Source organism: Pelodiscus sinensis, chromosome 15 (assembly GCF_052426305.1).
Source record: "Pelodiscus sinensis isolate ZL-2025 chromosome 15, ASM5242630v1, whole genome shotgun sequence".
NCBI lineage: Eukaryota > Metazoa > Chordata > Testudines > Trionychidae > Pelodiscus > Pelodiscus sinensis.
In genome coordinates, this window is record NC_143066.1 from 4474956 (window position 1) to 4501497 (window position 26542).

General features: G+C 60.0%; 1 protein-coding gene and 1 long non-coding RNA gene across 6 annotated transcripts in view; one reads left to right on the top strand and one right to left on the bottom strand.

The window, feature by feature from the left end:
• Positions 1 to 5286, top strand: part of SBK1 (SH3 domain binding kinase 1) — a 49446-nt gene extending 44160 nt beyond the window's left edge. For all 4 annotated transcript variants that reach the window (XM_075899058.2, XM_075899056.2, XM_075899055.2 and 1 more), the window contains one exon: positions 1 to 5286. In XM_075899058.2, the coding sequence (XP_075755173.2) occupies positions 1 to 789 (789 nt within the window). In that variant the 3' untranslated portion in view covers positions 790 to 5286.
• On the bottom strand, positions 5034 to 26159 carry LOC112544404 (uncharacterized). 2 transcript variants are annotated; one of them, XR_012896081.2, is made up of 4 exons: positions 26021 to 26159; positions 23220 to 23334; positions 8398 to 8508; positions 5034 to 5164 (listed from the first exon to the last, which is right to left on the bottom strand). It is a non-coding gene; the product is annotated as an uncharacterized LOC112544404 (long non-coding RNA). The 2 variants fall into 2 exon arrangements; XR_012896080.2 differs by having other exon boundaries at positions 8377 to 8508.
• Positions 26160 to 26542: the final 383 nt, after the last annotated feature.

A 26542-nucleotide genomic window follows, 5' to 3' on the forward strand; every position in this document is an offset into this window, starting at 1 on the left:
GTGGGCCTGCCCGAGGACATGGTGAAGCGCTGTGTGCAGCAGCTGGGCCTGGCCCTGGACTACATGCACAGCAAGAGCCTGGTGCACCGGGACATCAAGCCGGAGAACGTGCTGCTCTTTGACCGCGACTGCCGCCGGGTCAAGCTGGCCGACTTCGGCATGACCCGCAAGGTGGGCTGCCGGGTGAAGCGCGTCAGCGGCACCATCCCCTACACGGCGCCCGAGGTTTGCCAGGCCGGGCGGGCCGAGGGCTTCGCCGTGGACACCAGCATCGATGTGTGGGCCTTCGGGGTGCTCATCTTCTGCGTCCTGACTGGCAACTTCCCCTGGGAGGCGGCCTCGGCCTCCGACACCTTCTTCGAGGAGTTCGTGCGGTGGCAGAAGGGGCGCCTGGCCGGCCTGCCGTCCCAGTGGCGGCGCTTCACGGACAGCGCCCTGCGCCTCTTCCAGCGCCTCCTGGCCCTGGACCCCGAGAAGCGCTGCCCCGTCAAGGAGGTCTTCTACTTCATCAAGTGCGACCTGATGTCGGAGGTGCGCCGCCGGCCCTCCTACCGCTCCCGCAAGCACGCCGGGGACAAGCTGGCCGCTGGCCCCCACCGCCACGAGACGCCCAGCGCCTGCACCCCCACCCCGCTCAAGAGAACCATCCTGACGGAAGGCAGCGGCCCCCGGCTCTCTGCCTCCGAGCCGGGCCTGCCCTCCCCGGGGGCCGCGAGCCGGACGGACGGGCGGCAGGACAAAGGCAAAGGGCAGATGGTCCTGGCCACAGCAATAGAGATTTGTGTCTGATAAGGGCTCAACGGGAAGAGGGGGCGGCCGGTCCCCTGCTCCGCGCAGCCTGCAGCGCCGACGTCCGCCCCCGCCCCGCCGGCGAGGGGGGGCCTGCGGGGGGAGGGGATTCCTTTTGAAAAAGGACTAGGAGCCTTGTCTCCCGAAGCAAAAAAATACTCACTGCTAGTGCGCACTGGGGCCGAGGAGCCAACAGCCAGCGCCTGAGGGGGAGGCCGGGGCGCAGGCACGGAGCCCGGAGAGAGGCCCTGGCTCGGCGGCCGGGAAGGACCACGAGCGCCAGGGCGGCCCCTCCCCTCACGTCTTCCAGGATTGGGTTGGGGGCTGCGTCCCCCAGAACGCTGCGCTGCGCCCCCCACTCTGCCAGTGGCTCCGCGGCTCCTCCCGGGGGGGTCGGCAGGGACTGTCGCAGTGAGCAGAGCGGGAAGACGGGGGAGTTGGGGCTCAGAGCCAGCAGGCCTGTGGGTGGGTGGGAGGCAGGAGGACACGGGGCTGCCCGTGACGGGTGGCTTGCGGTGGGGCTCTGGGGTGACGGGAGGCCTGTGCGAACGGGACCATCTCGGCCCTAGGGCCCTGGGCGGGGATCCCTGCGAGAGAGGACAGGGCCGGGGCTGGGACCGTCCCTGCGGGTGCTACCCCCTGTGGCTCTGTCGGCTCTTCGGGTTCCCTGGCGGGGTGGACTCGTGGGGTTTGAGTGAAAGGCTCATGAGCCCCGTCTGTGGAGGAGGCCTTTGGAGCGATGGGGGGCCGCGTGCCCCAGCCCAGCCCATGCCAAGCAGGCTGGCGTTCGCCCCGCCCCCGCTGCCACCCAGTCTGTGGTGGGGAGCAGGAGACGGTGAGGAAGCCAACAAGCCTGGCTGAGGCGCTGGTCTGTCCATGAAGGGGGGGCCGCAGGGCCCGGTCTGCGGCAGAGGGAGCCCTGCGAGGCCTGGGGAGGCGAGCAGCCCCGGCGCCTCCTGAGGCCAGGCTGCTCTGTGCCAGCGGCGGAAGCAGCCAATGCCCCCTGAAGGCAGCAAACGCCGGCCTGTCCGTGTGCGTCGGGACGGTGGGGCTCAGCTGCGCTCCCCGTCGCCCTTCCCGCCCCAGGGCCACGTGGGGAGCAAGGGGGCACGGCGCGAGGGGACCAGAGGTCACAGCCCTTCCGGCGGAGCTGGCAGACTGAGGGCAGCCGGAGAGCCGGGGCTGAGAGAGGCTCTCGGTGTTCAGTGCCAGGCTGTATGGGCGGGGGGTTGGCTGCCAGGCAGGGCCACGGGAGGGGTGTTCACAGTTACCCCCATGGGTTTGGCCGGGCGCCTGCTTGCTGGGCTGGCAGGCTCTTGCTGGCGTCTCCTGCCACCAGTGTGACCCCTCGGGGGGGAGGAGGGAGGCCAGGGCAGAGCAGAGCCAGTTAACGGGGCTGCCCAGGGCACATCAGTAGGCGTTGGCATAGAGATTGGCACAGGACCCCCACCTCGGTGGGTGCATTGGAACCAAACAGAACTACAGGGCGTCCTCAGCTAGACCAGTGCTAAATCTACATACATTTACATAAATAGCCAATGTGCATATATTTACATATGCAATGACTGGAAACCAAACGACTTGCTAACGCCACATCTTCAGGGCTGGCCTGGCAGCTCCTCGGCTGGAAAGCGGGGGGCAAGTCTGAGTATCTCCCCACAGAGCCAGGTCCCCGCCCTGAGCTGTCTCCAGCTCCGGCCTGGCCCCCGGCGCCCGGAGGAGCCATTCCCCCGAGGGGTGGGCAGGCGGGAGAGCGACGCGCTGCCCCCGAGTCAGGCCCGGTCCCGCCGCTGGGAGCCCACCACTGCCGCGGGGAAGGGCCGTGGGACGGGGGCGCAGACACGCCAGGGCGGGGGAGCAGGCGGGTGACTCCCGCCGCTCGGTCACCTCTTCGCGCGGGGCCGGCGCCTGGCTCCCCGCTCGCTCCCTCCCCACCCAGAGCCTGGCTGGGACCCGGCGGCCTGCCCAGCTCGTCTCTGGCTCTCGGCTCAAACCCCCCCCCCGAAATTACTGGGGGGGTCTGACCGCAGCAGGAGGCTGACTCAGCTGAACCCAGCTCGGTCTCTGGCCGTGTGACTACAGGGTTGTGGGGAACGTCCCTGTAGTGGGGGGAGCACAGGGGAGCCCATGGCGCCTGCCCTGCCACCGTCCTGGGAGCCTGCGCCGCGCTGGGAGATGTGTGGGGGGGTGGGAGACGTGGGTGTGAGAGAGGGGCTGTGTGAGGGGGAGGGTGGAATTGCCATTTCCATGGGCCGGTTGGGGAAGGGCCTAGCAGGGCCAATCCGTAACTAGTTGTCCGTCCCCCGTCCCCCCGCTGGCTCTGGGGCAGGGGGCTGACTTGCTCTCCCTGGCTGGGGTCAGTGACTGGGGTGTGGGGGTGGCAGAAGTGGAATTCACAGCTGTGGGTGCTTCAGAGTCCTGGGGAGGGGCGGGGGGGGGGCAGGGATAGCAGGTCCTTGCAGAGGGCGGGGGGGGGGAGGGGAGGGCAGGGATAGCAGGTCCTTGCAGAGGGCTGGGGGGGGGGGGCAGGGATAGCAGGTCCTTGCAGAGGGCGGGGGGGAGGGGAGGGCAGGGATAGCAGGTCCTTGCAGAGGGCTGGGGGGGGGCAGGGATAGCAGGTCCTTGCAGAGGGCTGGGGGGGGGGCAGGGATAGCAGGTCCTGGCAGAGGCCTGGGCCATGCACAGCGCAGACGCAGGCCCTGAGTGGGCGCATTGGGGGTCTCGCCCGCTCAGCTGCCTCCCTCCCAGTGCAGGCCCTGAGCAGGGGTCCCCAGGGAGACAGAGGCAGACGGGCCCTTTCCCAGCCAGGGGCATGCTCCAAAGGGATTTTCTCCCAAGATCAGGGACTACAGCCCCAGGCCATCTTGCTGGGAAGGGGGTAGAGGGGGAGGAGTTTTCCTTGCCCCAGTGATCTGCCATGTGCCTACCTCACCTGCACCTCAGGGCAGATCTTCCCTGCAGCGCTAACCCGGCGGGCTGGCAGGATTTCTGAGTGCCCCAGTTCCCCCAGCTTGGGATGAACAAACGGCCACTTTGCCAAGCCAGATGCAGCTGCCTCTGGTGCGGTGCGCCCTGAGTGTGTCTGGGCTGGGCCACACTTAGCACAGCAGCCAGCTGAGCCAGTCTGTGCTGCGCTCCCAGGGAATCGCGGGGAAGCCCCCGCCCTTCTGGGCATGCAGGGCTGGGGGGTTGGTGGAACGGGCGCGGGAGGACTAGCAGCAGGGGAGTGGTAACTAGCCCACGCGGAATCCGCGCCTGGGTTTTAGCTCAGAGCCCCCACCAGCTAGCCCAAGCGGAGAGAACCCTCAGGTTTGGGCAGGGGGTGGCTGGATGAATAGGCGCCTGAGTTAGCTCTGCAGCAGGCAGACCCGCCTCCAGCGGCTGGCTTGGCCCCTTTGCCAGGGGCATGCCGCCGGGGTGCAGACTGGCCAGTCCCACCAGCACAGCTGGCTGCCCCCGTCCCAGACTCCCAGGGCTGGCTGCTCCCCAGGGGCCATGGTGGGGGGAGTTGGACTGGCTGAGTGGGGGTGTCACGCTGGAGAGCAGCTCCCCCCAGCCCGTGGCTCTGGGCGCAGCCTGACTCGCACCTGCTGCACCAAGGGCTATCGCACGATTAAGCAGCAACCACAGTTTACACACACACCAGACGGCCCCGCGCCTGACCCGCCGGGGCGCTCGGCAGCCAGGGCCACCGGGCTGCAGCCGAGAGCGAGAGTCTCCTGCCTGCCTCTCGCTGAGCATAGCACACGCCGCCCTGGCCGCCTCCCTCACCGCCGCGCCCCCGTGGCGACGCCAGAGCCTCCAGGTGCAATGGCCGGGGGCCACCACGTCTGCTAGCCCATTGCTCCATCCCCGGGCAGGACTGACCCGCCCTTCAGGCCAGCAGCCTGCTGCTCCCAGGATCTGACCTTTGGGGTCCCCAGTTGTGTCCACTGGTCCTCTTCCCCCACCTGCTGTCACAGCGTCACCCCTTCTCAGCGGTTCCCGGTTTGGGCGAACGTGCCCCGTTTGCCCGCCTGTTAGTGTCACCCTGGGCTCTGGGGAAAGCCCAGGGCGCGAGTATTTTTTAGAGGTAGCATTGCACAGGTTTAGAGAATAGAGCCGCGAGTTCTCCTTTTTGCCTTAGGTCCCTCAATGTCCTTGATCTTTCGTGCAATAATGTAGATAAGGAATAAGAACACCACGTAGAACTTTTTTTATTTTTCCGGTTGGCCTGTTGATTTTCAGGGTGTGTGTGTGTGATAGTTCTTCCCTTGTGTTGCTGTTGTTGTTAGGGGGGCGGGGGCGGGGGCGGCAGTGCCTTTGGTGGCCGGGTTTGGGGTATTCTTCCCGTAGGAGAGGTTACAGCGTCACAGTGTTACCTCAGTTTCTGTCACTGTTACAAAAGCAAAGACAAAAATTAAAAAATGACAAAACCAACAAAATGGCTGTTTAAAAAAAAGCAAAAACTATCCATGGACGTGAAGGCCTTTTTTAAATAAAAGAAAAGAAAAGTGATTCCCTATTGTAACACTGCAGTGATGGCCCCCGGGGCTGGCCCATTTGACGGGTCTTGGCCAGCACAAAAACCTCCACGTGTGTTGGCTGCTCTCTGGAAGGGCGGGGGCTTGTGGTTTGTTTTTTGCAGACACTGCTCTGGGGCTGGCTCAGGGAAGGTTGAAATGGCAGCCGCAAGCTTCTGAATTTCCCCCCCAGCGCTGCTGATGACCCCCCTGGGTCTCACGGCGGCGGCGCTCAGAGTGGGATGGACGTATGCGCTGCAGAGACCGGCCCCTTCCACGGGCGTGCGCAGGGCCAGGCTCCTCCGCTGCTCTCACGGCCCCATGGAGTCGGAGCAGGTCGCCTGGGGCTGGCTTATCTGGTCAGTCATAGACTCATAGAAGAGCAGGGTTGGAAGAGTCATCAAGTCCAGCCCCCTGCCCAAAGCAGGACCAGCCCCGACTCAATCAGCCCAGCCAGGGCTTGGTCAAGCCGGGACTTAAACACCCCCAGGGATGGAGAGTCCACCCCCTCCCTCGGGAACCCAGCCCAGCGCTTCCCACCCGCCTAGGGAAATCGTTTTTCCTCATGTCCAACCTCGACCTCCCCCACTGCAACTTGAGCCCTTTGCTCCTCGTTCTGCCCCCACTGAGACCAGCCTCTCGCCAGCCTCTCTGGAACCCTCCTCCAAGGAGTTGAAGGCTGCTACCAAATTGCCCTTTACTCTTCTTCAGCCTGGGAGCCCAGTTCCCTCAGCCTCGCCGTACAAGTCGTGCTCCAGCCCCGAATCATTTTTGTTCTCCTGCGCTGGACTCTCCAAGTCGTCCACATCCCGCCTGTCCCGATTTCCCGGACCAGCCAGCTCCCTGGAACAATCTGGTCAGGCCCCCAGTCCAGCCCCGAACATCCCACGAAGTGCTTGCCCTTTGGCTCCCTTGCAGGCCGAGTCCAGCAGACGAGGCAGCCCGTGATTGGCCTGGCCACGCACCGGAGCAGCGCCGTGGCCCATCTAGCCCTGCGTCCTGGCTGCCTACGTTCCAGATGCCCTGACGCCCGCTGTCCGGCCCACAGTGCACCTTGCCGTGCAGTCCTAGCGCTCCATGGGAAACGCTGCCTGACCCAGCTGTTGCCCTAGCCAGCGTGTGGGGCGGGAGAAGCCTGGGAGCACAGGCCATCGCTCCCGATGAAGGGGTTTGGCCACATCCGCGCCCAGTATCCTGACTGCTGCAAATGTGCTGCCTGCTGCAGCCCTTGCTGCTGTGCTCTACCCGGGGGGGGGGGGGGGTGACGACAATCCAGGGGTCTTTGCTTCTTGCTTAGGCAAAGCCAAGGTGAAGAAAGGGTCTCACGCTCCTCCCGGTGGGCTAGCTCCACCTCCCGCCCCTTGGCATCGCTCCTACGAGCTTAGATGTTCTCCGAGCTGAAACACCTTTGGAGCAGACACCAGGCTGGGACGCTCCCCCTGATGAGCTGATATTTGTGGCCAGATAGCAATGGGGTGGATGGTTAAAAGGTGCCTCTAATCCAAAGCCACGAATTTTGGGGCTGTCCCTATGAAATTGGGATACCTAGTCTCCCTAGACTGGGAGTATCGCCTTGGTGGGCAGCTGCGTAGCCCTCCCTTTGGACCGTGCGCCTCGGACAGCTGAGGGACTTCGGACCAAGGGTCACGACGTGATTTGGTCGGAACCTGCTAAAGAAACCCCTGTGCTGAAACCCACAAACCTTCCCGGCCAATCAGCAACCCCCCTCCCACCCCCGCCAGGGACGTCAGTCAGCTGGGCTGTGACCATGTTCCTCGCAAAGCCAACTGGAGTTTGGCCAGTGGCTTCCGCGGGCGCCGGATAAGGCCCACAGCTCACTGAGCAAGCCTGCAGGAGACAGATGGCTCAGGAGGTGGGGAGCGTAGATGTCACAGGCTGGGCAGCCTCGCTCTCCCCCGCTGACTCATCCATCCAGCAGCATGGCCCTCTCCTCCGTCAGCTGGTTCGGTTGCTCTCACACTAAGCATCCCTGCATCCCGTTGGTTGCGTTGGGACGTAGCCTTGTGAGCCGGCCGGGTGTCTGTGCCATTGTGGCACTGTGCCCTGCGGGAGGGGCCAGCTCAGAACGCCACCGATCAGACATAGCGGTGGTGTATTTCTCCCGGCCCGCCCCGTCCTGCAAAAGGGAAAGCAAACGCTCACACGAGCACGTGGCTGTAACTACGCGGCGTTCTTCGACCTGGGGAGCACGAGGGTTTTAAATGTGTCCTTTAATTCTGCTCTAAAATAAAGCCAAGGGGATAACGCCCCAACAATCCAGCCCAGGGAGTGTTTGGCATTCCGGCTGGGCGGGGCGTGTCCTGGGGAGGGGCGCATGGGGGTGCGTATGTATTAGACACATGGGCCCTTCCCCGCCACATTGGAAGGGACCGTTTTAACAGGTCCAATGGAAGGAGAGGGTCTATGACCAAGGTGTCCGCTCCACCGGGACCTCGTGCTCGCTGCTCCAGAGGCCAGGCTCAGCCAGCCCTTCCAGCGGGAGCACGCCCAGGCAGGACCATGCACCCCACAGCTGTGATGCAGGAAGCCCAGAAAGGTTTGCCAGGGCCTGGAAGTGCCACTCCATCGCCTGATTCCCAGGCCAGCCCTAGCACAAGCCCAGCCTTCCTCGCCCAGGAGGAGATGGTGACCCAGGGGGACGGCTCCTCTACGCTTGTGTCTCTGCTTGCTGCACTCTCTTGCCTCTGTAGCCCTGTGCGCCGGGAGCAGGCAGTGGGCAGGCAAGCGTCCCCACTGGGCTCCAGCTTGGGCTCTTTGGCATCCCGCGTCCCTGCTGACACGGCCAAGTAGCCGCAGGGCAGCATCAGAAGGACATGGAGGCCTGGACAGAGCCCAGCAGCCCACAGCCCCGAGGGAGCCACTGCCAGCTATTCCCACCCTGCGCGGGGATCCGAACCCGCAAGCCAGCTGTGGAAGGATCTGACCATGGTCAGCCCTCTCCCCCGCACATGGCACCGGTAACTGGTCCATGCCGGAACGGAGCAGTGAGGGGGGGCAGATGCAAGGCTGCATGGCCACCAGGAGTTTATACTGCACCTGGGAGAATGGACTCATGGCAACATACCGTGCTGTGACATGCACTCACCCCGCCAGGCCGTGCGTGCCGCTCGCCATGAAGGCTATGCAGGGTTCTTCACCCCGTGGGAACATCCCCGCAGCTGTTAGCAGCTGGCGCCAGGGTTCCGTACAGGTTTTGCTGTAGGATGAAAGAAGGTTTTGATCATGGGTCTCTGGTGCCTTGACCCCTTCCATTTCTATCCCCTTTCATATGCAACCGAGCCAGCCTGAGGCCGCGCATGAGCGAGCCAGGAGCCCTAGGCGGAGACGGGTTTCACATTTGCAATTCAAATCATGGTGCTAAGCAACTGTGCGGCCTGGCAAAGCTCGCTCGGTCTTTTCTCGGGCGTTAGAAAGTCCTGTGCACGCTGGGAGGCTGCACAATGCTTGAACCCTACCGGGTGATCACGAGACCCCCGGGAACGCACGACTGCAAGAGAAAGCAGAGCCCCGGGGGCGGAGGGGCGGGGAAAGGGGAGCGTGGCGTGGTGTCCTATGCCATGGGACGGCGAAAAGGAGGCTGTTGTGATCATCTGGCCCAGAGCTACTCAGCTTTGGAAGCCCCGGGGGCCACAAGGATACTCCCAGCACATGCCGAGGGCCGCAACTTAAGTGTGGTTGCATATACATGCAAATATATATGCAAATATATGCAAATAGCTTCTTTCACACTGACGGGCATGAATACAAAGATTAAGGCAAGACCACACAACACGCAGGCCCCATTTAAGTCAGTGCTGCTGATATTAATCAAATGCAACATTGACCCGATTTTCACCCAGAGGACAGCACCTGGAATGAGCAATGACAGTCCAGGACTGTAACTACTAAAACACATAGGCTGTGTCTACATTGGCATGACCTTGTGCAAATACTCTTTAACGCAAGAGATCGTGCATTAAGGTATTTGCGCAAGAGAGTGTCTACACTGGCATGTGCTTTTGCGCAAGAGCATCCGTGCCAGTGTAGATGCTCGCTTGTGCAAGGAAGCTCCGATGACCATTTTAACCATCGGGCTTTCTTGCGCAAGAAATTCATGTTGCCCGTCTACGCTGGCCTCTTGTGCAAGAACAGTTGCACAAAAGGGCTTATTCCTGAGCGGGAGCATCATAATTCTTGCGCAAGAAGCCCTGATTTCACACATTAGAACGTCAGTGTTCTTGCACAAGAACTCCCCGTCAGTGTAGACAGGCAGCATGTTTTTGCGCATAAGTGGCCGCTTTGGTGCGAGATTGCGCCAATGTAGACACAGCCATAGAATCACAGAACCATAGAGCTAGAAGAGACCTCAGGAGGTCATCAAGTCCAGCCCTCTGCCCAAGGCAGGGCCAATCCCAACTAAATCAACCCAGCCAGGGCTTTGTCAAGCTGAGACTTAAACACCTCTAGGGATGGAGACTCCACTACTTCCCTAGGGAACCCAGCCCAGCGCTTCACCACCCTCCTAGGGAAATAGTTTTTCCTAATATCCAACCTGGACCTCTCCCACCACAACTTGAGCCCATTGCTCCTTGTTCTGCCATCTGTCACTACTGAGAACAGCCTCTCTCCATCCTCTTTGGAACCTCCCTTCAGGAAGTTGAAGGCTGCTATCAAATCCCCCCTCGCTCTTCTCTTCTGCAGACTAAACAGACCCAACTCCCTCAGCCTCTCCTCATAGGTCGTGTGCTCCAGCCCCCTAATCATTTTGGTTGCCCTCCACTGGACCCTCTCCAATGCGTCCACATCCTTTTTGTAGTGGGGGGCCCAGAACTGGACACAATACTCCAGATGTGGCCTCACCAGAGCCGAATAAAGGGGAATAATCACTTCTCTGGATCTGCTGGCAATGCTCCTCTTAATGCAACCTAATATGCCATTAGCCTTCTTGGCTACAAGGGCCCACTGTTGACTCATATCCAGCTTCTCATCCACTGTAACCCCCAGGTCCTTTTCTGCAGAACTACTACTTATCTGGTTGGTCCCCAGCCTGTAACAATGCTTGGGGATTCTTCTGTTCCAAGTGCAGGACTCTACACTTGTCCTCGTTGAACCTCATCAGATTTCTTGTGGCCCAATCTTCCAATTTGTCTAAGTCACTCTGGACACTGTCTCTGCCCTCCAGCGTATCTACCTCTCCCCCAGCTTAGTGTCATCCGCAAACTTGCTGAGGGTGCAATCCATCCCCTCATCCAGATCATTAATAAAGATAATGAACAAAACCGGTCCTAGAACCGAACCTTGGGGCACTCCGCTAGAAACCGACCGCCATCCTGACATCGAGCCATTGATCACTACCCGCTGGGCCCGGTCTTCTAGCCGGCTTTCTATCCATCTTACCGTCCATTTATCCAATCAACATTCCCTTAACTTGCTGGCAAGAATATTGTGGGAGACCGTATCAAAAGCCTTGCTAAATTCAAGGTATATAACGTCCACTGACTTCCCCACGTCCACAGAGCCAGTTACCTCATCATAGAAGCTAATCAGATTGGTCAGGCACGACTTGCCCTTTGTGAATCCATGCTGACTATTCCTGATCACCTTCCCCTCTTCCAAGTGCCTCAAAATGGATTCCTTTAGGATCCCTTCCATGATTTTTCCAGGAACCGAGGTAAGACTGACAGGCCTATAGTTCCCTGGATCGTCCTTCTTCCCTTTTTTGAAGATGGGCACTACATTTGCCTTTTTCCAGTCATCCGGGATTTCTCCCGATCTCCACGACTTTTCAAAGATAATGGCCAAAGGCTCCTCAATGACATTTGCCAACCCCCTCAGTACCCTTGGGTGCATTAAGTCTGGACCCATGGATTTGTGTACGTTTAGCTTTTCTAAATAGTTCCTAACCTGTTCTTTCCCCACCATGGGCTGTCCATCTTCATCCCATCTTGCGTCACTTAGCGCAGAAGTCCAGGAGCCGACCTTGTCCGTGAATACAGAGGCAAAGAAAGCATTGAGTACTTCAGCTTTCCCCACATCATCTGTCACTAGGTTACCTCCTTCATCCAGTAAGGGCCCCACACCATCTCTGATCACCTTCTTCTTGTTGACATGCCTGTAGAAACCTTTCTTGTTACCCTTCACATCCTTAGCCAGTCGCAATTCCATTTGTGCTTTCGCCTTCCTGATAACCCCCCGGTATTCTTGAGCTATACATTTAAACTCCTCCCTAGTCATTTATCCAAGTTTCCACTTTTTATAAGCTTCCTTTTTGTGTGTAAGTTCACCAAGGATTTCCCCTGTAAGCCAATCCGGTCTCCTACCATGTTTGCCTCTCTTGCTACGCGTCGGGATGGTTTCTTTCTGTGCCTTCAATAAGGCTTTTTTAAGATACTGCCGGCTGTCCTGGACTCCTTTCCCCCTTCATGTTAACATCCCAGGGGATTCTGCCCATCAGGTCTCTGAGGGAGTCAAAATCTGCTTTTCTGAAGCCCAAGGTGTGTATTTTACTACTCTCTTTTCTTCCTTTGGTCAGGATCCTGAAATCTACCATCTCATGATCCCTGCTTCCCAGGTTGTCACCCACCTCCGCTTCCCCTATTAGTTCCTCCCTGTTTGTGAGCAGAAGGTCAAGCTGCGCACGGCCCCGGTCGGATCTTTCAGCACCATATCAACAGACCATTATATTGATGACTTTTTTGCTTTGGCTCCCACCCGTGGGCCTTGTGTTGAACCCCACATCAACCCAAACCGCACCGTGGGCCACAAACAAATGGTTTGAGTTGAGTAGCCCTGGTCTAGCCCATCTCAGGACTTGGGAGAGCTGATAAAGAGACCAGGAGTCCACCAGGCAGAGCTGCTACAAACCTGGCAAATTGGGTTGCGTCTTCTCTGCCTCTATCTAGGGTCTTGCCATCTGGTCACTCCGGATCTAATTGCTCCTTCTCGCTCTCTCTGGTCTCCCTTCCTTCTCTCGCTCGGGCTATCGCTGTTTAATTTCTACCTGCCTCATTTCGCTGTCTGAGCTCTCCTTTGGGACTTGACTTCACCCAGACTAGCACTGACATAACTAACCTGGCCTGAATTCAGCCCCTTGCTTCTTTCAACACAAACCTGGGTGCGGGTGGCCTGGTTTCAAATTGTGAGTGGTTTAATTGTCATTACTCTTGTGCAGGGCCGGCCCGAGCCCTTTTGGCGCCCTGGGCCCAGGCACACGGCGCTGCTCCCAGGCGTATGCACAGCCCCCCCCCCAGGGTGTGCAGGTCTGCCCCAGGGCACACGGCGCTGCTCCCAGGCGCACGCACGGCCCCCCCCCCAGGGTGTGCAGGTCTGCCCCAGGGCACACGGCGCTGCTCCCAGGCGTATGCACAGCCCCCCCCCCAGGGTGTGCAGGTCTGCCCCAGGGCACACGGCGCTGCTCCCAGGCGTATGCACGGCCCCCCCCCCAGGGTGTGCAGGTCTGCCCCAGGGCACACGGCGCTGCTCCCAGGCGCATGCACGGCCCCCCCCCCAGGGTGTGCAGGTCTGCCCCAGGGCACACGGCGCTGCTCCCAGGCGCATGCACAGCCCCCCCCCCCAGGGTGTGCAGGTCTGCCCCAGGGCACACGGCGCTGCTCCCAGGCGTATGCACAGCCCCCCCCCCCAGGGTGTGCAGGTCTGCCCCAGGGCACACGGCGCTGCTCCCAGGCGTATGCACAGCCCCCCCCCCCCAGGGTGTGCAGGTCTGCCCCAGGGCACACGGCGCTGCTCCCAGGCGTATGCACGGCCCCCCCCCCAGGGTGTGCAGGTCTGCCCCAGGGCACACGGCGCTGCTCCCAGGCGTATGCACGGCCCCCCCCCAGGGTGTGCAGGTCTGCCCCAGGGCACACGGCGCTGCTCCCAGGCGTATGCACGGCCCCCCCCCAGGGTGTGCAGGTCTGCCCCAGGGCACACGGCGCTGCTCCCAGGCGTATGCACAGCCCCCCCCCCAGGGTGTGCAGGTCTGCCCCAGGGCACACGGCGCTGCTCCCAGGCGCATGCACAGCCCCCCCCCCCCAGGGTGTGCAGGTCTGCCCCAGGGCACACGGCGCTGCTCCCAGGCGTATGCACGGCCCCCCCCCCCAGGGTGTGCAGGTCTGCCCCAGGGCACACGGCGCTGCTCCCAGGCGTATGCACAGCCCCCCCCCCCAGGGTGTGCAGGTCTGCCCCAGGGCACACGGCGCTGCTCCCAGGCACACGGCGCATGCACAGCCCCCCCCCCCCAGGGTGTGCAGGTCTGCCCCAGGGCACACGGCGCTGCTCCCAGGCACACGGTGCATGCACAGCCCCCCCCCCCAGGGTGCGTGGGCCCGCCCCCAGGGCGCACGGCGCATGCGCTGCCCAAGCTGGCCAGCGCTGCAGGTGCATGCACTGGGCCGTGCAGGGCCCCGCGGCCGTGGGGGGAAGGGCGCTTCTGGCCGGCACCGCAGGGTCAGCGCTGCTGGAGCCGGGCGCATGGTGCCTGATGGCAGCTCTGCGGGACGCCGCGCGCCCTTTACAGCTGCCATCAGGCACCCCCATCGGTTGGCGCCCTGGGCAGCTGCCTGGCTCGCCCATGCCTCCGTCCGGCCCTGCTCTTGTGGGATCCTCTGCTGACCGTGTGCGACCGGTTCCTCCCCCGTGTGGACCCACAAAGGGCAGGAGTTGGGAGGGTCCCTACCCACAGGGCCATGGCTCTGTAACTCAAGGCATAGTAGCTCATGCTTTGAGTGCCATCGCTGGTGTGTCGGCCCAAAGGGACGTCTTCACATGGCACCACAGTGGCTGGGGGGCATGAATTCAACCTGATTTGAGCGGCACGTGGCCTGTCGGCGATGGAAGCCCTCGCCAGACCCATGCGTCCAATGGCTATGCCATCCGGGGCCAGGCAGCGAAGTGTCCGAAGTCTTGGCTCACAAGCCCGGGCTGCAAAGGCACGGAGACCGGTGCACGGCCGCAGGCTAGTAGGAGAGAACGGACACATCGGCTAGCCCACCCGTACAGGAAGCCGTGGGACTTGGACCTGGCGGCAGCATAGCCAGTTCAGACCAGCAGGCGGTGCAATGAGCGCTGGCTGGACCACTGCCTTCAGCCTCCGGGCCATGGGCCATTCTCCAGAGGGCTCACGCCCCCGTCAATGGGAAATCCCAGGAGGGAGATTCCCCAGGTCCAGCACTTGACTTTGCGCATGTGGGGCGGGCGCAGCGCGGCTTTGGCGGAGATTTTTGGCTCCTACCGGAGCAGACGGGGTGAGCCTGCAGGGAGGTCTCCGTGGAGACTTGGGCGCCTTGTTGGCGTCGGGGGCCTGCCCAGGACAGTCGTGGGTGCTGGCATGCGCACAGCGGCCTGGCCCCGGGCACGACAGGGGCGTCGCCCACGCGGCCGCCCAGCAGGGAGTGCTGGGAGCGGGCCCCACAGCAGGCGTGCGCGGGTGGGATGTTGGAGCGGCTGCAGGTGGCAGAGCTACACAGACAGACACCGGAGCAGGGCCGGGAACCGGTGGCCTGCTCCAGCGGGAGATGCCGTTACCCCCACGCCCAGCGCGCTCACCGCGGAGGGGGGCGGGTCTGGCTTCACGTCCTTGCGCCCAATGCAGGGACTGGAATCTAGGTCCTCCACATCCCAGGGGAGTGCTCCAGCCTTGGGCCTGCCAGGCCTACAGGGGGCCTGGTCCCTTCTTTGCCAGGTGAGCACCAACCGCAGGAGAGGGCCCCCCCAGGTCAGTGCCCAAGGCATCTACACCCCTTTGAGAGTCAGGATCCAAAGCCCTCCCTTGTCTCTGCACGCCACGCCTGCCAGCCCCGAGAAGCCTTCCCCGCGTCCGCCGCCCAGTGCTCTGTGGCCAGCTGGGCAGCTGGGCGCTGGAACGGCCTTGGTGGGCCTGGCCCGCACCGCGTGCATATTTCCGTTCACGCCCTCCAGCTGTGCCAGGTGTGCGATGCAACGTGGGCTGCACAGCCTCCCAGTGGGCGTGCCCGGGGGGCTCTATAGTGCACACGCGCCATAGGAGCCAGCTTCATGGGCCGGCTGTGGCGGAGCTTTTCGGCTCCTGCCGGAGCAGAGGAGGGGCAGGGCCAGGCCCGCCCCAGGAAACGCGCCAGGGAGATGGCGAGCGAGCGCCAGGCAGCAGCGCACAGAGAAGAAAGGAGGCGTCTTGACGGAAGACGGGAGCGAGCCAGACACAAAGGCGGGGGGCAGGCGCCTTTATTGGAATTCAGGCGTCTCTGTCTCCTGTCGCCGGCCGCGACGCCCTCTCAGTGCCAGCTGCAGGCCCCGTGAGCAGACGCCCAGCCCCAGAGAAGGGAGCGCACGTCGGCGTGTGGCTTGGCCAATCCCAGCCATTCTGCCTGCAGTCATTTATCTTCCGGGGCTGACACGGCCTCTGTCTCCCTCCTTCCTCCCTCGCGCTCTCCCCTCGCTGCTTCCATTTTCCCAGGGAGATGTTAATGAAATCTGCCCTTAATTAAATCCACATTCATTTGCATAATTGCCAGGAAATTGAAATTAGCCTGTGGACAAGGCTGGAATACATTTCGGCTTTCTCAGTATCCCCATTGTGCGGGGCAGAGGGTGGGATGTGGGGGCTGAGCCCCCACTAGGCCTGAGCAGGGCGGCTGTGTGTAGACTGTCAGAGCCCGTCCCTCCTGGGCCACAGCCGTCCTGCTGCCCCAGTGCTGAGCTCTCCATCCCGCCCTGCAGCCCGCCTGCTCCGCCAGCCCCGCCCACAGCTCTGCCACGCCCCTCCCCTCGGGTGTACGGCCGCCCTGCGGTCCCCACACTGCTCCCCGGGGCCCCTCGCTCCCAATGGGCAGCCCTGAACCTTCTCTTCGGTAAACTACATGGACCGCGGCTCTTGAGTCTGTCACTCTAAAGCCCTTTCTAGCCCTGGGACTGTGCTCATGGCTCTCCCTTGAACCCTCTCAAACGTACCAACCTCCTCCTTGAATCGCGGAGACCAGGACTGGCCATGGGATTCCAGCGGTGGTTTCACCAGTGCCAAATCCAGAGGTGAAGGAAGCTCTCTGCTCCTACTCGAGATTCCCCTGCTCATGCATGACATGGATCAATGAGTGGGCAGCCAGGCCTAGTGGCAGGAGCCAGAACCAGGAGCCAGAGCCAGGGTCAGGAATCGGGAGTCAGGAACTGAGCAGAGGCGCAGGTGTGGAGTGGGACTGGGGACCAGGTGTACTTTAGCACCTGCTCCACCTCCCTGAGTAGCAGGGAGCGAGCCTCTTCATTACGGACCCTTCCGCCAGTTTGGGGTCATCTGCAAACTTGGCCAGCGATGATTTGATGGTTTCCTGCAGGTCACTGACAAAAAGGTTGAATATCGCGTAGGGCCAGGATCCGCGGGAACCCAAACCTGCAGCCAGCCCCTCGCTTGCGGATGAGTTCCTGTTTCCAGTTACATGTCGTCACCTGCCAGCCAGGCAGTTTAAAATCCATGTGCCGTGGGGAATCTTCATTTTGTGTCGTTCTCGTTTTCTAATCCAAACGTCCCGCGGCGCCACATCAAATGTCTCCCGGACGCGTATTGCTTCAATGCTAGTCCCTTCATCAACCACACGTGTAAGCTCCTAAAACTATCAAATGAGTATGACCGAATTCAGCTTCCCATGCCCATGCTGAGGGGCATCAGTTGTATTAGCCTCCATGAAGCGTTGGTCAATCACGTCCCATACCAGCTGCTCCGTTATCTTGCTGGGATCCGTATCAGGTCTATAATTACCAGGGTCAACCCATTTACCCTTTTTAAATATAAACACAATGTTCATTTCCTCCCAGCCCTCAGCAGGCAGGGCCCAGCGGTTTCTTTTCCCTTCTGTTTAGTGAGGCTCTGTCTACACTGGGAACGGCCAGACTGGGTCAGACTAGAGGTCCATCCGGCCCTTTTGGGTGTATTTGCCATGTTTTGTCGTAAAGGATGCAGGATCACACTTGCACATATATCAACTCCAGACCATCTCATCCAGCTCTTCCCCCGTCCCACGAGGGACCGTTATTGTATCGTTAGTTCCATGCAAGTGACGGTCAGACGGCCAGCGGGGGCGGGGGGCTCTCTATAAAAACTTGCTGCTGCTAAAAGAACTAAGGGAAGTTGTTCGAATGGGAGACTTAACACCCCCTTGACGTGTTGTGGGGCCACGCTGGTCCCAGAGAGACACGGTCATACCTTGTATGAGACCAACTTCAGTGGATGAGAGAATCCAGCTTGGGAGCTCATCTGTCTGTCATCGACAAGCAACCCTGATCCAAACCTGAATTTCAAAAGAGATCCTGGAGCCAAATGCACAAGATTAGTGACTCTCCAGGCTGCGATACTGATTCGGCGTGTCGCACACGGAAGGGATGAGAACCCACATGGTAGACCAGTTCTGGCACTTCCCGAACGGCCGGTTTGAAACCGTGCGACAGGAGGCGCATGCTTGGGTGGAGGAGTCAGCTGCAAATGCAGATGATCAAACAGGTGCACAACCTGCTTTCAGGTCAGCTGTAAAGGATCTTCTCCTAGAATGTGACGCAGGACTGAGCTGTGCTCTGGACAGACTACAAGGCATCGCTGGAGATCCCAGGACACCATCAAAAATACAGGCTCCACATACGGCCCCATTAACACTGAGAAATACCGTTACAAACACTCGACCGAGTGGAAAACGAGCTGTTACTGAGCTCATGCAGACATTGGCTGGCTAGGTTAATGGGACGGGCGCTCACAAAATCAAACACGGTGCGGGTTTGTAAAGCTGGGAATCAGGCCTGCTCACAGGCGTGCTCTCCCACGAGATGGGGGAGGGAGGAAGCGACAGGCTCAGATGTCAAAAGGCAGGCGGAAGAGCAATCTGGGGTGCGCGTTAAGGGTGTGGCAGCACCAGCGAGACAGACGAGGTGTGACCCTGCACCATCAGCTCCGCTTACGGACAAGCACACATCTAAGTGACGACCAGTCAGGATCACTGCAGCATCTGACGTGCCACGACGTAGCAGCTCCCACAGCTCGTGTAGATTTTTGTAAAGCCCAAAGGGACCACTGAGTCGCTAGTGCAGGGTCAGCAGCCTGCTCAAACCACAGAGCCAAAGTACATCAGAATGCAGAGCAAGCGGTCAATAAAGAGCCAGTAGGGACTGCCCTTCCACATAGCACCCGCCAGAGAACCCCACTGGCTGCTCGGGATTGTGAACAGGTGGAGACACGGCTGTCCCAGGCAGGCAAGCGCTAACGCGACCCGGCCTTCCAGCTACGCCCGTGTCCTACTGCTCCCAGCATCCCCACTGCCTGGCAGGGCAGCATGATGAGCTGAGACCCACAGAGAGACATGGGGGTGGGGACGCAGGAGAACGAAGATGGAGCCTGGCGAATCTGCAGATATCCACGTGCCAAGTTTGTGGATCATGGGTCAGCTGTGGATCCAAATCAATGTGATTATCATCACCTCCACCCAAAGCTGTTAGCCCCATTTACCCATACATGCTCTTCTCTCAGGAAAGGGCCAGCCACGGCCTCTGCCCACCTCTTCCTCCACTCGGTTCCTTTCCCTCCGCTTCTCCTCCTGCCCCTTTCTAGAGCAGCTTTCTTGTGGCACAACCTTCAGCCTCCCGATCTTAGCTGCTGCATCTCCTCCTCCCCGTCTATCTGGAGTGAGCTGGGTCTGGCGTATGCAGCCCCCAGACTCCTCCGACTCCCAGCAGTCTCTGAGAAGACTGGCTAATTGGAGTCTGCTGCGTGGGGGTCCTCCCTGCGCCTTCCATGTGACAATTCTCAGGTCACACTGTCGCATACACCAAGCCCCGCATTTCTGTTTGAGCTACAGCCTGTCCGTTAGACAGCCACCGCGTGATGGAGAATCATCTCCCTAGGTAAAACCTTTCAGGTTCTGGCCAGGGTAGAAGTACTTGTTAATGATCTGCTGATTTGAGCCCAGTTTATTGACAACACATGAAAGTTCTGCGGCCAACTAAAGCAATGGCTCTTAATTTGGAATGTTTTGAGATTCACAAAGAACCTAAGTTCTCAGTCGATGCACAAGCACAGGGGTTCATAGAATCCTAGAACACTCGAACCAGAAGGGATCCTGAGAGGTTATCAAGTCCTGTCCCCTGCCCTCATGGCAGGACCAAACACCAGCATTCTAGATAATCCCTGACAGATGTTTATCCAACCTGCTTTTAAATATCTCCAGAGATGGAGATTCCACAACCTCCCTGGACAATTGATTCCAGTGTTTCACCATCCTGACAGTTAGAAAGTTTTTCCTAATGTCCAACCTAAACTTCCCTTGCTGCAATTTAAGCCCATTGCTTAAATCGGGGGCAGTCTTTCTGTAAGAGGAGCGTCCAGACACACCGATCTCTGAAGCACTGACTAACACACCACGGACTGAAAAAGAAAAGCAGTGTTTTTTGGTTGTGAGCCCTTTCATGAATATGTCTCTGAGCAGAAATCAGTTGAGTCAGAAACTGTTGGAAGCTATATCACAGACGCTCTTGTGCAAAGCATCGCCTAGTCTTCAGAAGACGATGCTGCCAAAGGACTCATTCAGCGTGCGTCTTACAGCTGACATGCTTTCAAGAATCCCCAAAATAGTGAAAGGCAGGAAGAGGAATTTGAAGTAAATATGACTCACGCATGACCCAGTTTGGAAAAAAGAAATCTGACAAGCTCCGACACAAGATACAGACGGATCCAGCCTTACAAAGCTAGAGTATAATTCCACAAGGTGGGCTCCCTGGCTACCTCCAAGCTTACAAGCTGATGGGGACCTCAGAGATGAAATTGCTGCTGAGGATGGCACAGGGATCCCCGGGCTGGGATGTGGCCCAGCGTATGGTCACTAGTGCCAAGTATATTCCCGGTGCTCATCTGGGAATTGAAAAGTGTAAGAATGTGACCTGGGGTCCAACCCTGAAATTTGTGCTAAACACAGGAAACAGCTGGGGAAAGTACCACTGAACTCATGGGACATTCTTGTCTGCCCTTGGCCCAAGGTTTAGCGCACATCTGGAGTATCTGGATTCAACAGGAAAAACACTTTATTTTTAACCACCGGGGCTGCCCAACACCTTGAGTAACAATGGAACAGCATGTGGTGAATTGCCATTCGAACAACAAAGGAGTCCCTAAGAACTAATCATAGGTAATGGGCCACTATTCACGGGTGTCTCATTTCAGCCCTTCTCAAGGAGAGAGCAGTGCCAACGCCCCGCCCCAGTTAGTAAGCTCACCGAGGGCAGGTCTGCACAGCAGGGCTAACGTCAAATTAAGCTACGCAACTTCAGCAACGTCAGTGACATGGCTGAAGTCGAAACAGCTCCACTCGGCTTTGGGCGCTGTCTACACGGCAGGAAGTCAAAGGAAGGGCACTCTTCCTCCGACTTCCCTTACGCCCCGTGAAATGAGGGTTGCAGGAGCGGGGGTAAGAAGCCTGTTTTTTTTAAATGATTTCAAAAGAACGGGTTTGCTGTGTAGATGCGCACACTGTTATTTCGAAATAGCAGGCGTTACGTCACAATAAGTGTGCAGTGTAGACACAGCTGGAATGGGCTTGCAGGAAAGGACAATTAGCAAAGGACTTGACTAACAAAAAACAAAAACTCCCTGGTGGGATGAATATGTAGCATTGTCATGGTTCATGGTTTACCAGCACGTGCTAGCATTGGACACCCAGGGAGCCTAAGAACAGTAACAGTAACCACAAGCCACCCTATCCTATCCCCTCAGCAACACTGTTGTCAGCTCTCTGGGCTGCTTCCCCATAACCCCGGCCCTCACCTGGGACTCTAACACAGACCCAGCAGCCAGCCCAGAGCTCCTCCTCATGCCCCAGGTGCCTGCTAGGGCTGAGCCATGCATAGTAGAGCCCTGTGTGGAGACAAATGTATACTATACTGGTGGATGTGGATATCTGCAGATACCCATTTATATCCACATAGGCTCTATCCGCTGGGCTGCAGTGCCCTTTGGCCAGACAGGAGAACCATCTGCTCTCCATTAAATTAATGGAGATTGCCTCTCTCCTAGAGCTTGAAGGTCATCAAGTCCAGTCCCCTGCCTTCATAGCAGGACCAAGCACCACCCCTGACAAACTTTTGCCGCATCTCCCTAAATGGCCTCCACAAGGATTGAACTCACAACCCTGGGTTTAGCAGGCCAATGCTCAAACCACCGAACTATCCCTCCCTTAACTCTAGCAAGGAACTGCCTAACTGGTTCTGACACCTCAGCTCCTTTTTATATGGCCCCCTGGGCCATGATTGGCTGCTCATTGAAGCATCTCTCATTGGTTGCTTCCCTGCAACCACTCTAGGTCTCTTGGAGGACTTCTCTACTGCTCCTCTTTGGGACAGAGTGTGGCAGGGCCTGAGATCTCCAGCAAGGGTCCTCTGGGCCCAGTCCAGCCCATCATACCACCTGACAGCAAGCCGGGGGCAAGGCTGCGTGATCCTGAAGACCGCCAATTGATTCTACTCCTGGCCCCGATTTGCGTGGCCCCACGAGAGCAGCTCTGCAGAGATACCCCTCCTCTGCCAGCACCCCTCGCTCCCGACCGGCAGCCCCTGCTCTCTGGCCCTCGCTGCCCGCCACAGCTCCCCTGATGACCCTCAGTCCTGACACGCTGCTGCTTCACAGAGCCCCGGTACCCCCAGCTGGACCCCAAAGTGGCACTAAGGAGCCTTCGAGGACAGGCAGCGATGCAGGGCGGCTCAGACGGGCCATACGAGGTCACGTGGCACCCAAGAATGGAGAATGTAGGCACTCACGCCCGCCACGGCCACGGCAGCCACACCAGTCGCCGGCCCGATTCATCGTCATCGGCTCCTTGCTTCCGACCCCGTTACCATGAAAACAGCAGCAGCAAAGGGCTGGGAAGGAGCTGAGATCTGCTTTCCCCAGGCTCCATCCGGCCCCGTCCTTCCAGGGCCCCAGACTCAGCCGGTGGGTCCCAGCCCTGGGGAGGAAAAGGGACTGGCCAACCGGCCGGCTCACTCTGGCTCAGATACCTCCGGACACCCCCAGAGCTCTTCCAACCTGTTTTGGATTCCAGGCTAAGAGGGTTTTCGGCCTCTGACAAGCCACCATCTCCAGTCACACAGGTCCCCCCCTTCACCGCCCCTCCCAGCACACACCAGGGCCCCCCTGTTTTCAGCCTGGACTCGGGGTGCTCCTCCCACGGCCCCCACAGCCTCCGGGCTTCCCCCAGGCCATGTTTGGGTGTCAGGGCTGTTCCCCTGTGTGGGGATTAACCTGACCCCCCTACGCCTGACCAGCCAGGATCACTTTGACCAAGGCCTGAGGCACTGGCTCAGGATGCATCCTTCCCCCGTTCTGAGTCCTGGGAGCTGGTGGAGACCTGAGAAGGGGAAACTGAGGCAGGATGCTGCAGTCCCACTCCAGGCCAGGAGGAGGCACTCTCGAGGCAGCAACCCAGCACAATTTCCCCTTCTTCCCACACTCCAAGGAACTGAAAATGAGATGCCACCTCTTGGGACGGGGGCTGGTTTATTTCATCTTCACGTGGTTTCCAGCAGCCTGTGGGGCCAACCTTTCCCTGAGTAAGGGACTTTCCCAGCCCTCCCTCCGGGGCGCGGGCTGCGCTTCCCCCTTGGACTCACCGCCATCGGATCCTGGTCTCCCCCAGCCAGCCTTCGCCCAGGCTCATCCGCTTCCTCTGCCCCACCCGGACAGGTGAGCGGAGTCACAGGTGGGGCTGGGCCCATCTTCCCTTAAAGGAGCCAGCCAGCTGGGAACAGGGGGCCATGGTCCCTGCAAGTCATGTCTGTGCTCACGGGATTGGTGCATAACAGACCATCCTTGGGCTGCTTGGGGCTGCTGATCTGGGATCCAGCGCTGCCTCGAATCTTAGCCCCTGCCTGCCTCTGGCAAGGAGAGCGGCCAGGGCTGGGGACAGAACCATTCCCCCGTTTTAAGTTCCCCGATACCTGTCTGCTATAGGCCCTGTTGAACCAGACTCTTCCCTGATACAGCTGCCTCAGCGCGGGGAGAAACACGGCTCCTCGGCCTGCAGGAAACGGTGACGTGTTGTGCGACGGTTCCCTTGGGAAAGAGTTAGTGTTAATCCGTGTTTTAATGAATGGTCACTCAATTATTATGCAGGGCAAGCTATACCCAGTTATACCCCTCTATGCCACCTCCACTGCTAACCAGCTCCCGCCCCGTGTGTGACGTGTGTAAACCAGCTGCTCATCACTTATTGGCCCTTCGCACACCACGGAGAATGGAGCCCCGCATGAAGCATGCCCGACAGACGCGCCGAGCTGCCTAGTCCCAAATACTACCCTGTAGCTCCTCCACAGGAAGGAGGCCTTTTATTATTATTTGGATTGTGGCTGCTCCCAGGAGCTCAGTAACCAGCCAGGACCCTGCTGCGCTAGGAGCTGTACAAACACAGAACAAACAGTCCCCGCCCCACAGCACGGACAGTCTAATGAGTGGAGACAGACAGAGGAGGAGCGGAGCCATGGGACAGGCCTGCTCATCATGACAGAGCGGTCTCTGTTGAAATGTATTATACTAGAACTGGAAGGGACCTCGAGATGTCATCATGTCCAGTCCCCTGAACCATCTAGATCATCCCTGACAGGTGTCTGTCTAACCTGCTCTGAAATATCTCCAGAGATGGGGATTCAGGGGAATCTCCCTGAGCAATTTATTCCAGTGTGTAACCACCCTGACAGGTAGGAAGTGTTTCCTGATGTCCAACCTAAACCTCCCCTGCTGCAATTTAAGCCCTTTGCTTCTTGGCCTGTCCTCAGACATTAAGAAGAATATTTTTCTCCCTCCTCCTTGTCACACCCTTCTAGGTACTTGAAAGCTGCGTCATGTCCCCTCTCAGTCTTCTCTTTTCCAGAGTAAACAAGCCCAAGTCCTTCCGTCTCAGAGGGGAGCCGCGTCGTCAGTCTGTACCTTTGAAACCAGTGAGTGGCGGCCCCGTGGGCCTGTGGTACCACAGAGATGCACAGAAACGTATCTAGTATCACGAGCTTTTGTGGGCACAACCCACTTCCTGTTGCTCTTGCACAAACCCATTAGCTCAGCAACCAAGAACCAGGTCGGAGGATCCTGAGTTTGCAGGTCCTACGGGGCCACCACACCCCTGGCCCAGTGGCACTAGGCACATCCAGGCTGCTCTGGCCATTCGCCCGCCCCATGGTCACGCCCTGCACAGCAGGGTCACTGGTGCATGCCCAGAGCAGCCCCTCCCCCTCGCTGCCGCACCCCCAGAGCCATGTGGAGCTAGTCACAGGACCAGGGTCAGCAGATGCCACCTGGGAGAGACGCAACTTTCTCCTGCCAGCACCTCCTGCTGGACTCTTCCTGCCACTCTCTCTGGGGAGGGGAGTTTTGGGGGCTCCCGAGTGGCAGAGGGAAACGGGGCCAGGCTGCAGCCAAGCAGAGGCAGCTATGAGTGGATGGAAGCGAGTTGGGGCAGAAAGCCCCTTTCTCCTGCCCTGTGCCGCAGAAGCTGGCCTAGGCCGGCGGTGAGATGAACGTCTGCCTCCCTGCCCGAATCCGCTCGCGTGCGGGGCTGGCACAGGGGGCGGGGAGCAGGGTGGCAGGGATCCGTGCTGATTGGAGATCTCCCCGCAGCCCTGCGCCGAGGCCTGAGCACATCCACGCCGGGGGGGGGGGGGCATCGGCGTGGCCACTGCCCATCACTGCCCGGCCTGGCGTATCCAAACAGACAGCCTCCTGCTCATCCCCTCACCTCCCTGCCCTCGCTGCCCCCTTGCGCCCCTCCTGCTACGCCCCAGCGCTCACTGGCCGTGGCACTGTCAGGGCCCATCAGCTCAGCAGCAGGCTGGGCTGTCGCGTTGGCCTTGCCCTACTTTTCAGGGTTGATGCGCAGAGACAGGAGGACCAGAGCTGCATTCGGTGTTTCCACTCGCTCGGCCGCTTGGCCCAGACGGGGGGGGGGCCCTCTCCCAGCCCCCTCCCACCCAGGGTATTACCCAGCCACACTGGGATCCACCCTTCCCCCCCAACCCCCTGCACCTGGGGGGGGGCCCTGCACTACAGCCAGGTGGCACTGAACACATGGGGCCAGCCACAGCTGATCAGCTCAGCTCGCTGGGCCACCTAGTCCCGCCTCCTTTCCCCCCCGTGGTTCACGGGCCACACGGGCGAAGGGGCTCATGGTGCGCTGCACAGCCCAGCATGCGCCCAGGGGCTGAACAAGAAGAGCCTCCGCCGGCTGGGACCCGCCCGGGCAGGAGCCAGGTGTGCAGGGGGAGGGGTGCCTGGGCTCCGGGGCCGGGGGTCTGGGACCTGCACTACAGACCCGGACCTTGTGTTCTCTGCTCTTTGCTGTTCCTGTGCTGACCTGCAGCCCCTGCCCCCACCTCCCACCCACACCCAGCCAGGCCCGGCCTGGCATCGCTACACACCCCCATCCCGGCACCGCCGACAGCCAAGGTGCCGACAGCCACGCCCAGGAAGGAGCCTGCACTCTCTGGCCAGGAGCCAGACCATAAGGCCTCTGGCTTGGGCCCAGAGCACTGCAGATGCAGGCAGCTAGGGAGACATTTCAGAGAGCAGCCAGCAGCTTGGGGAGGTGATGTCGAAGTTGAGGGCTGAGAGCCCCTGTCCTGAGAGCCCAGCTCCCATCACTACAGAGATCCACATGCAGGCTGGATCCTTTCTTGAGCTTCAGTTTCTCTTTGCCCCAGTAATGCCCTGCAGCAATGAGTTCCACAGCTAATTCCACACTGCAGAAACTTACGGCCCTGTCGTCACTGTAAGCTTGCTGCCTTTTACCAGCGCCGTGCCACATCTCACACTTGCTATCGCCAACCACAGCTCTGCCAAGCACCTTGATACACAATCCGATTCCATTTCTCTCCCCCGGCCTTTGCTGCCAGAGCCCCGCATTCCCAGCATGCCACATCCCTGAGCAAGGCACCAGGGGGAGGTGGCCATGCCTAGTGGTCAGAGCAGCAGCTGGCGCCAGGACTCAGCGGTGGCGCCAGGAATTCAGGTGGGAAGCACACCTGGGGTAGGTGTAAGTGCTGAGCAGTCAGAGAGGGGCTGTGGCTGCCGGGTTTCAGAGCAGGCTCGCTGGTGTCCTCAGCCTGGGGGGTGGCGTGGGCAGGCAGGCAGCGCGGGGCCCTGCGGCAGTGCAGCTGTGCCCGTAGGCCCCCGAGCGTCTGGAAACCCGGGGATGGGTGGGGGCGGCTGCACGTCCTCACACCTGCCCAGGGAGCTCACAATGCCATGAGCCCCACAGACGCCGGCTGGGGGAGGG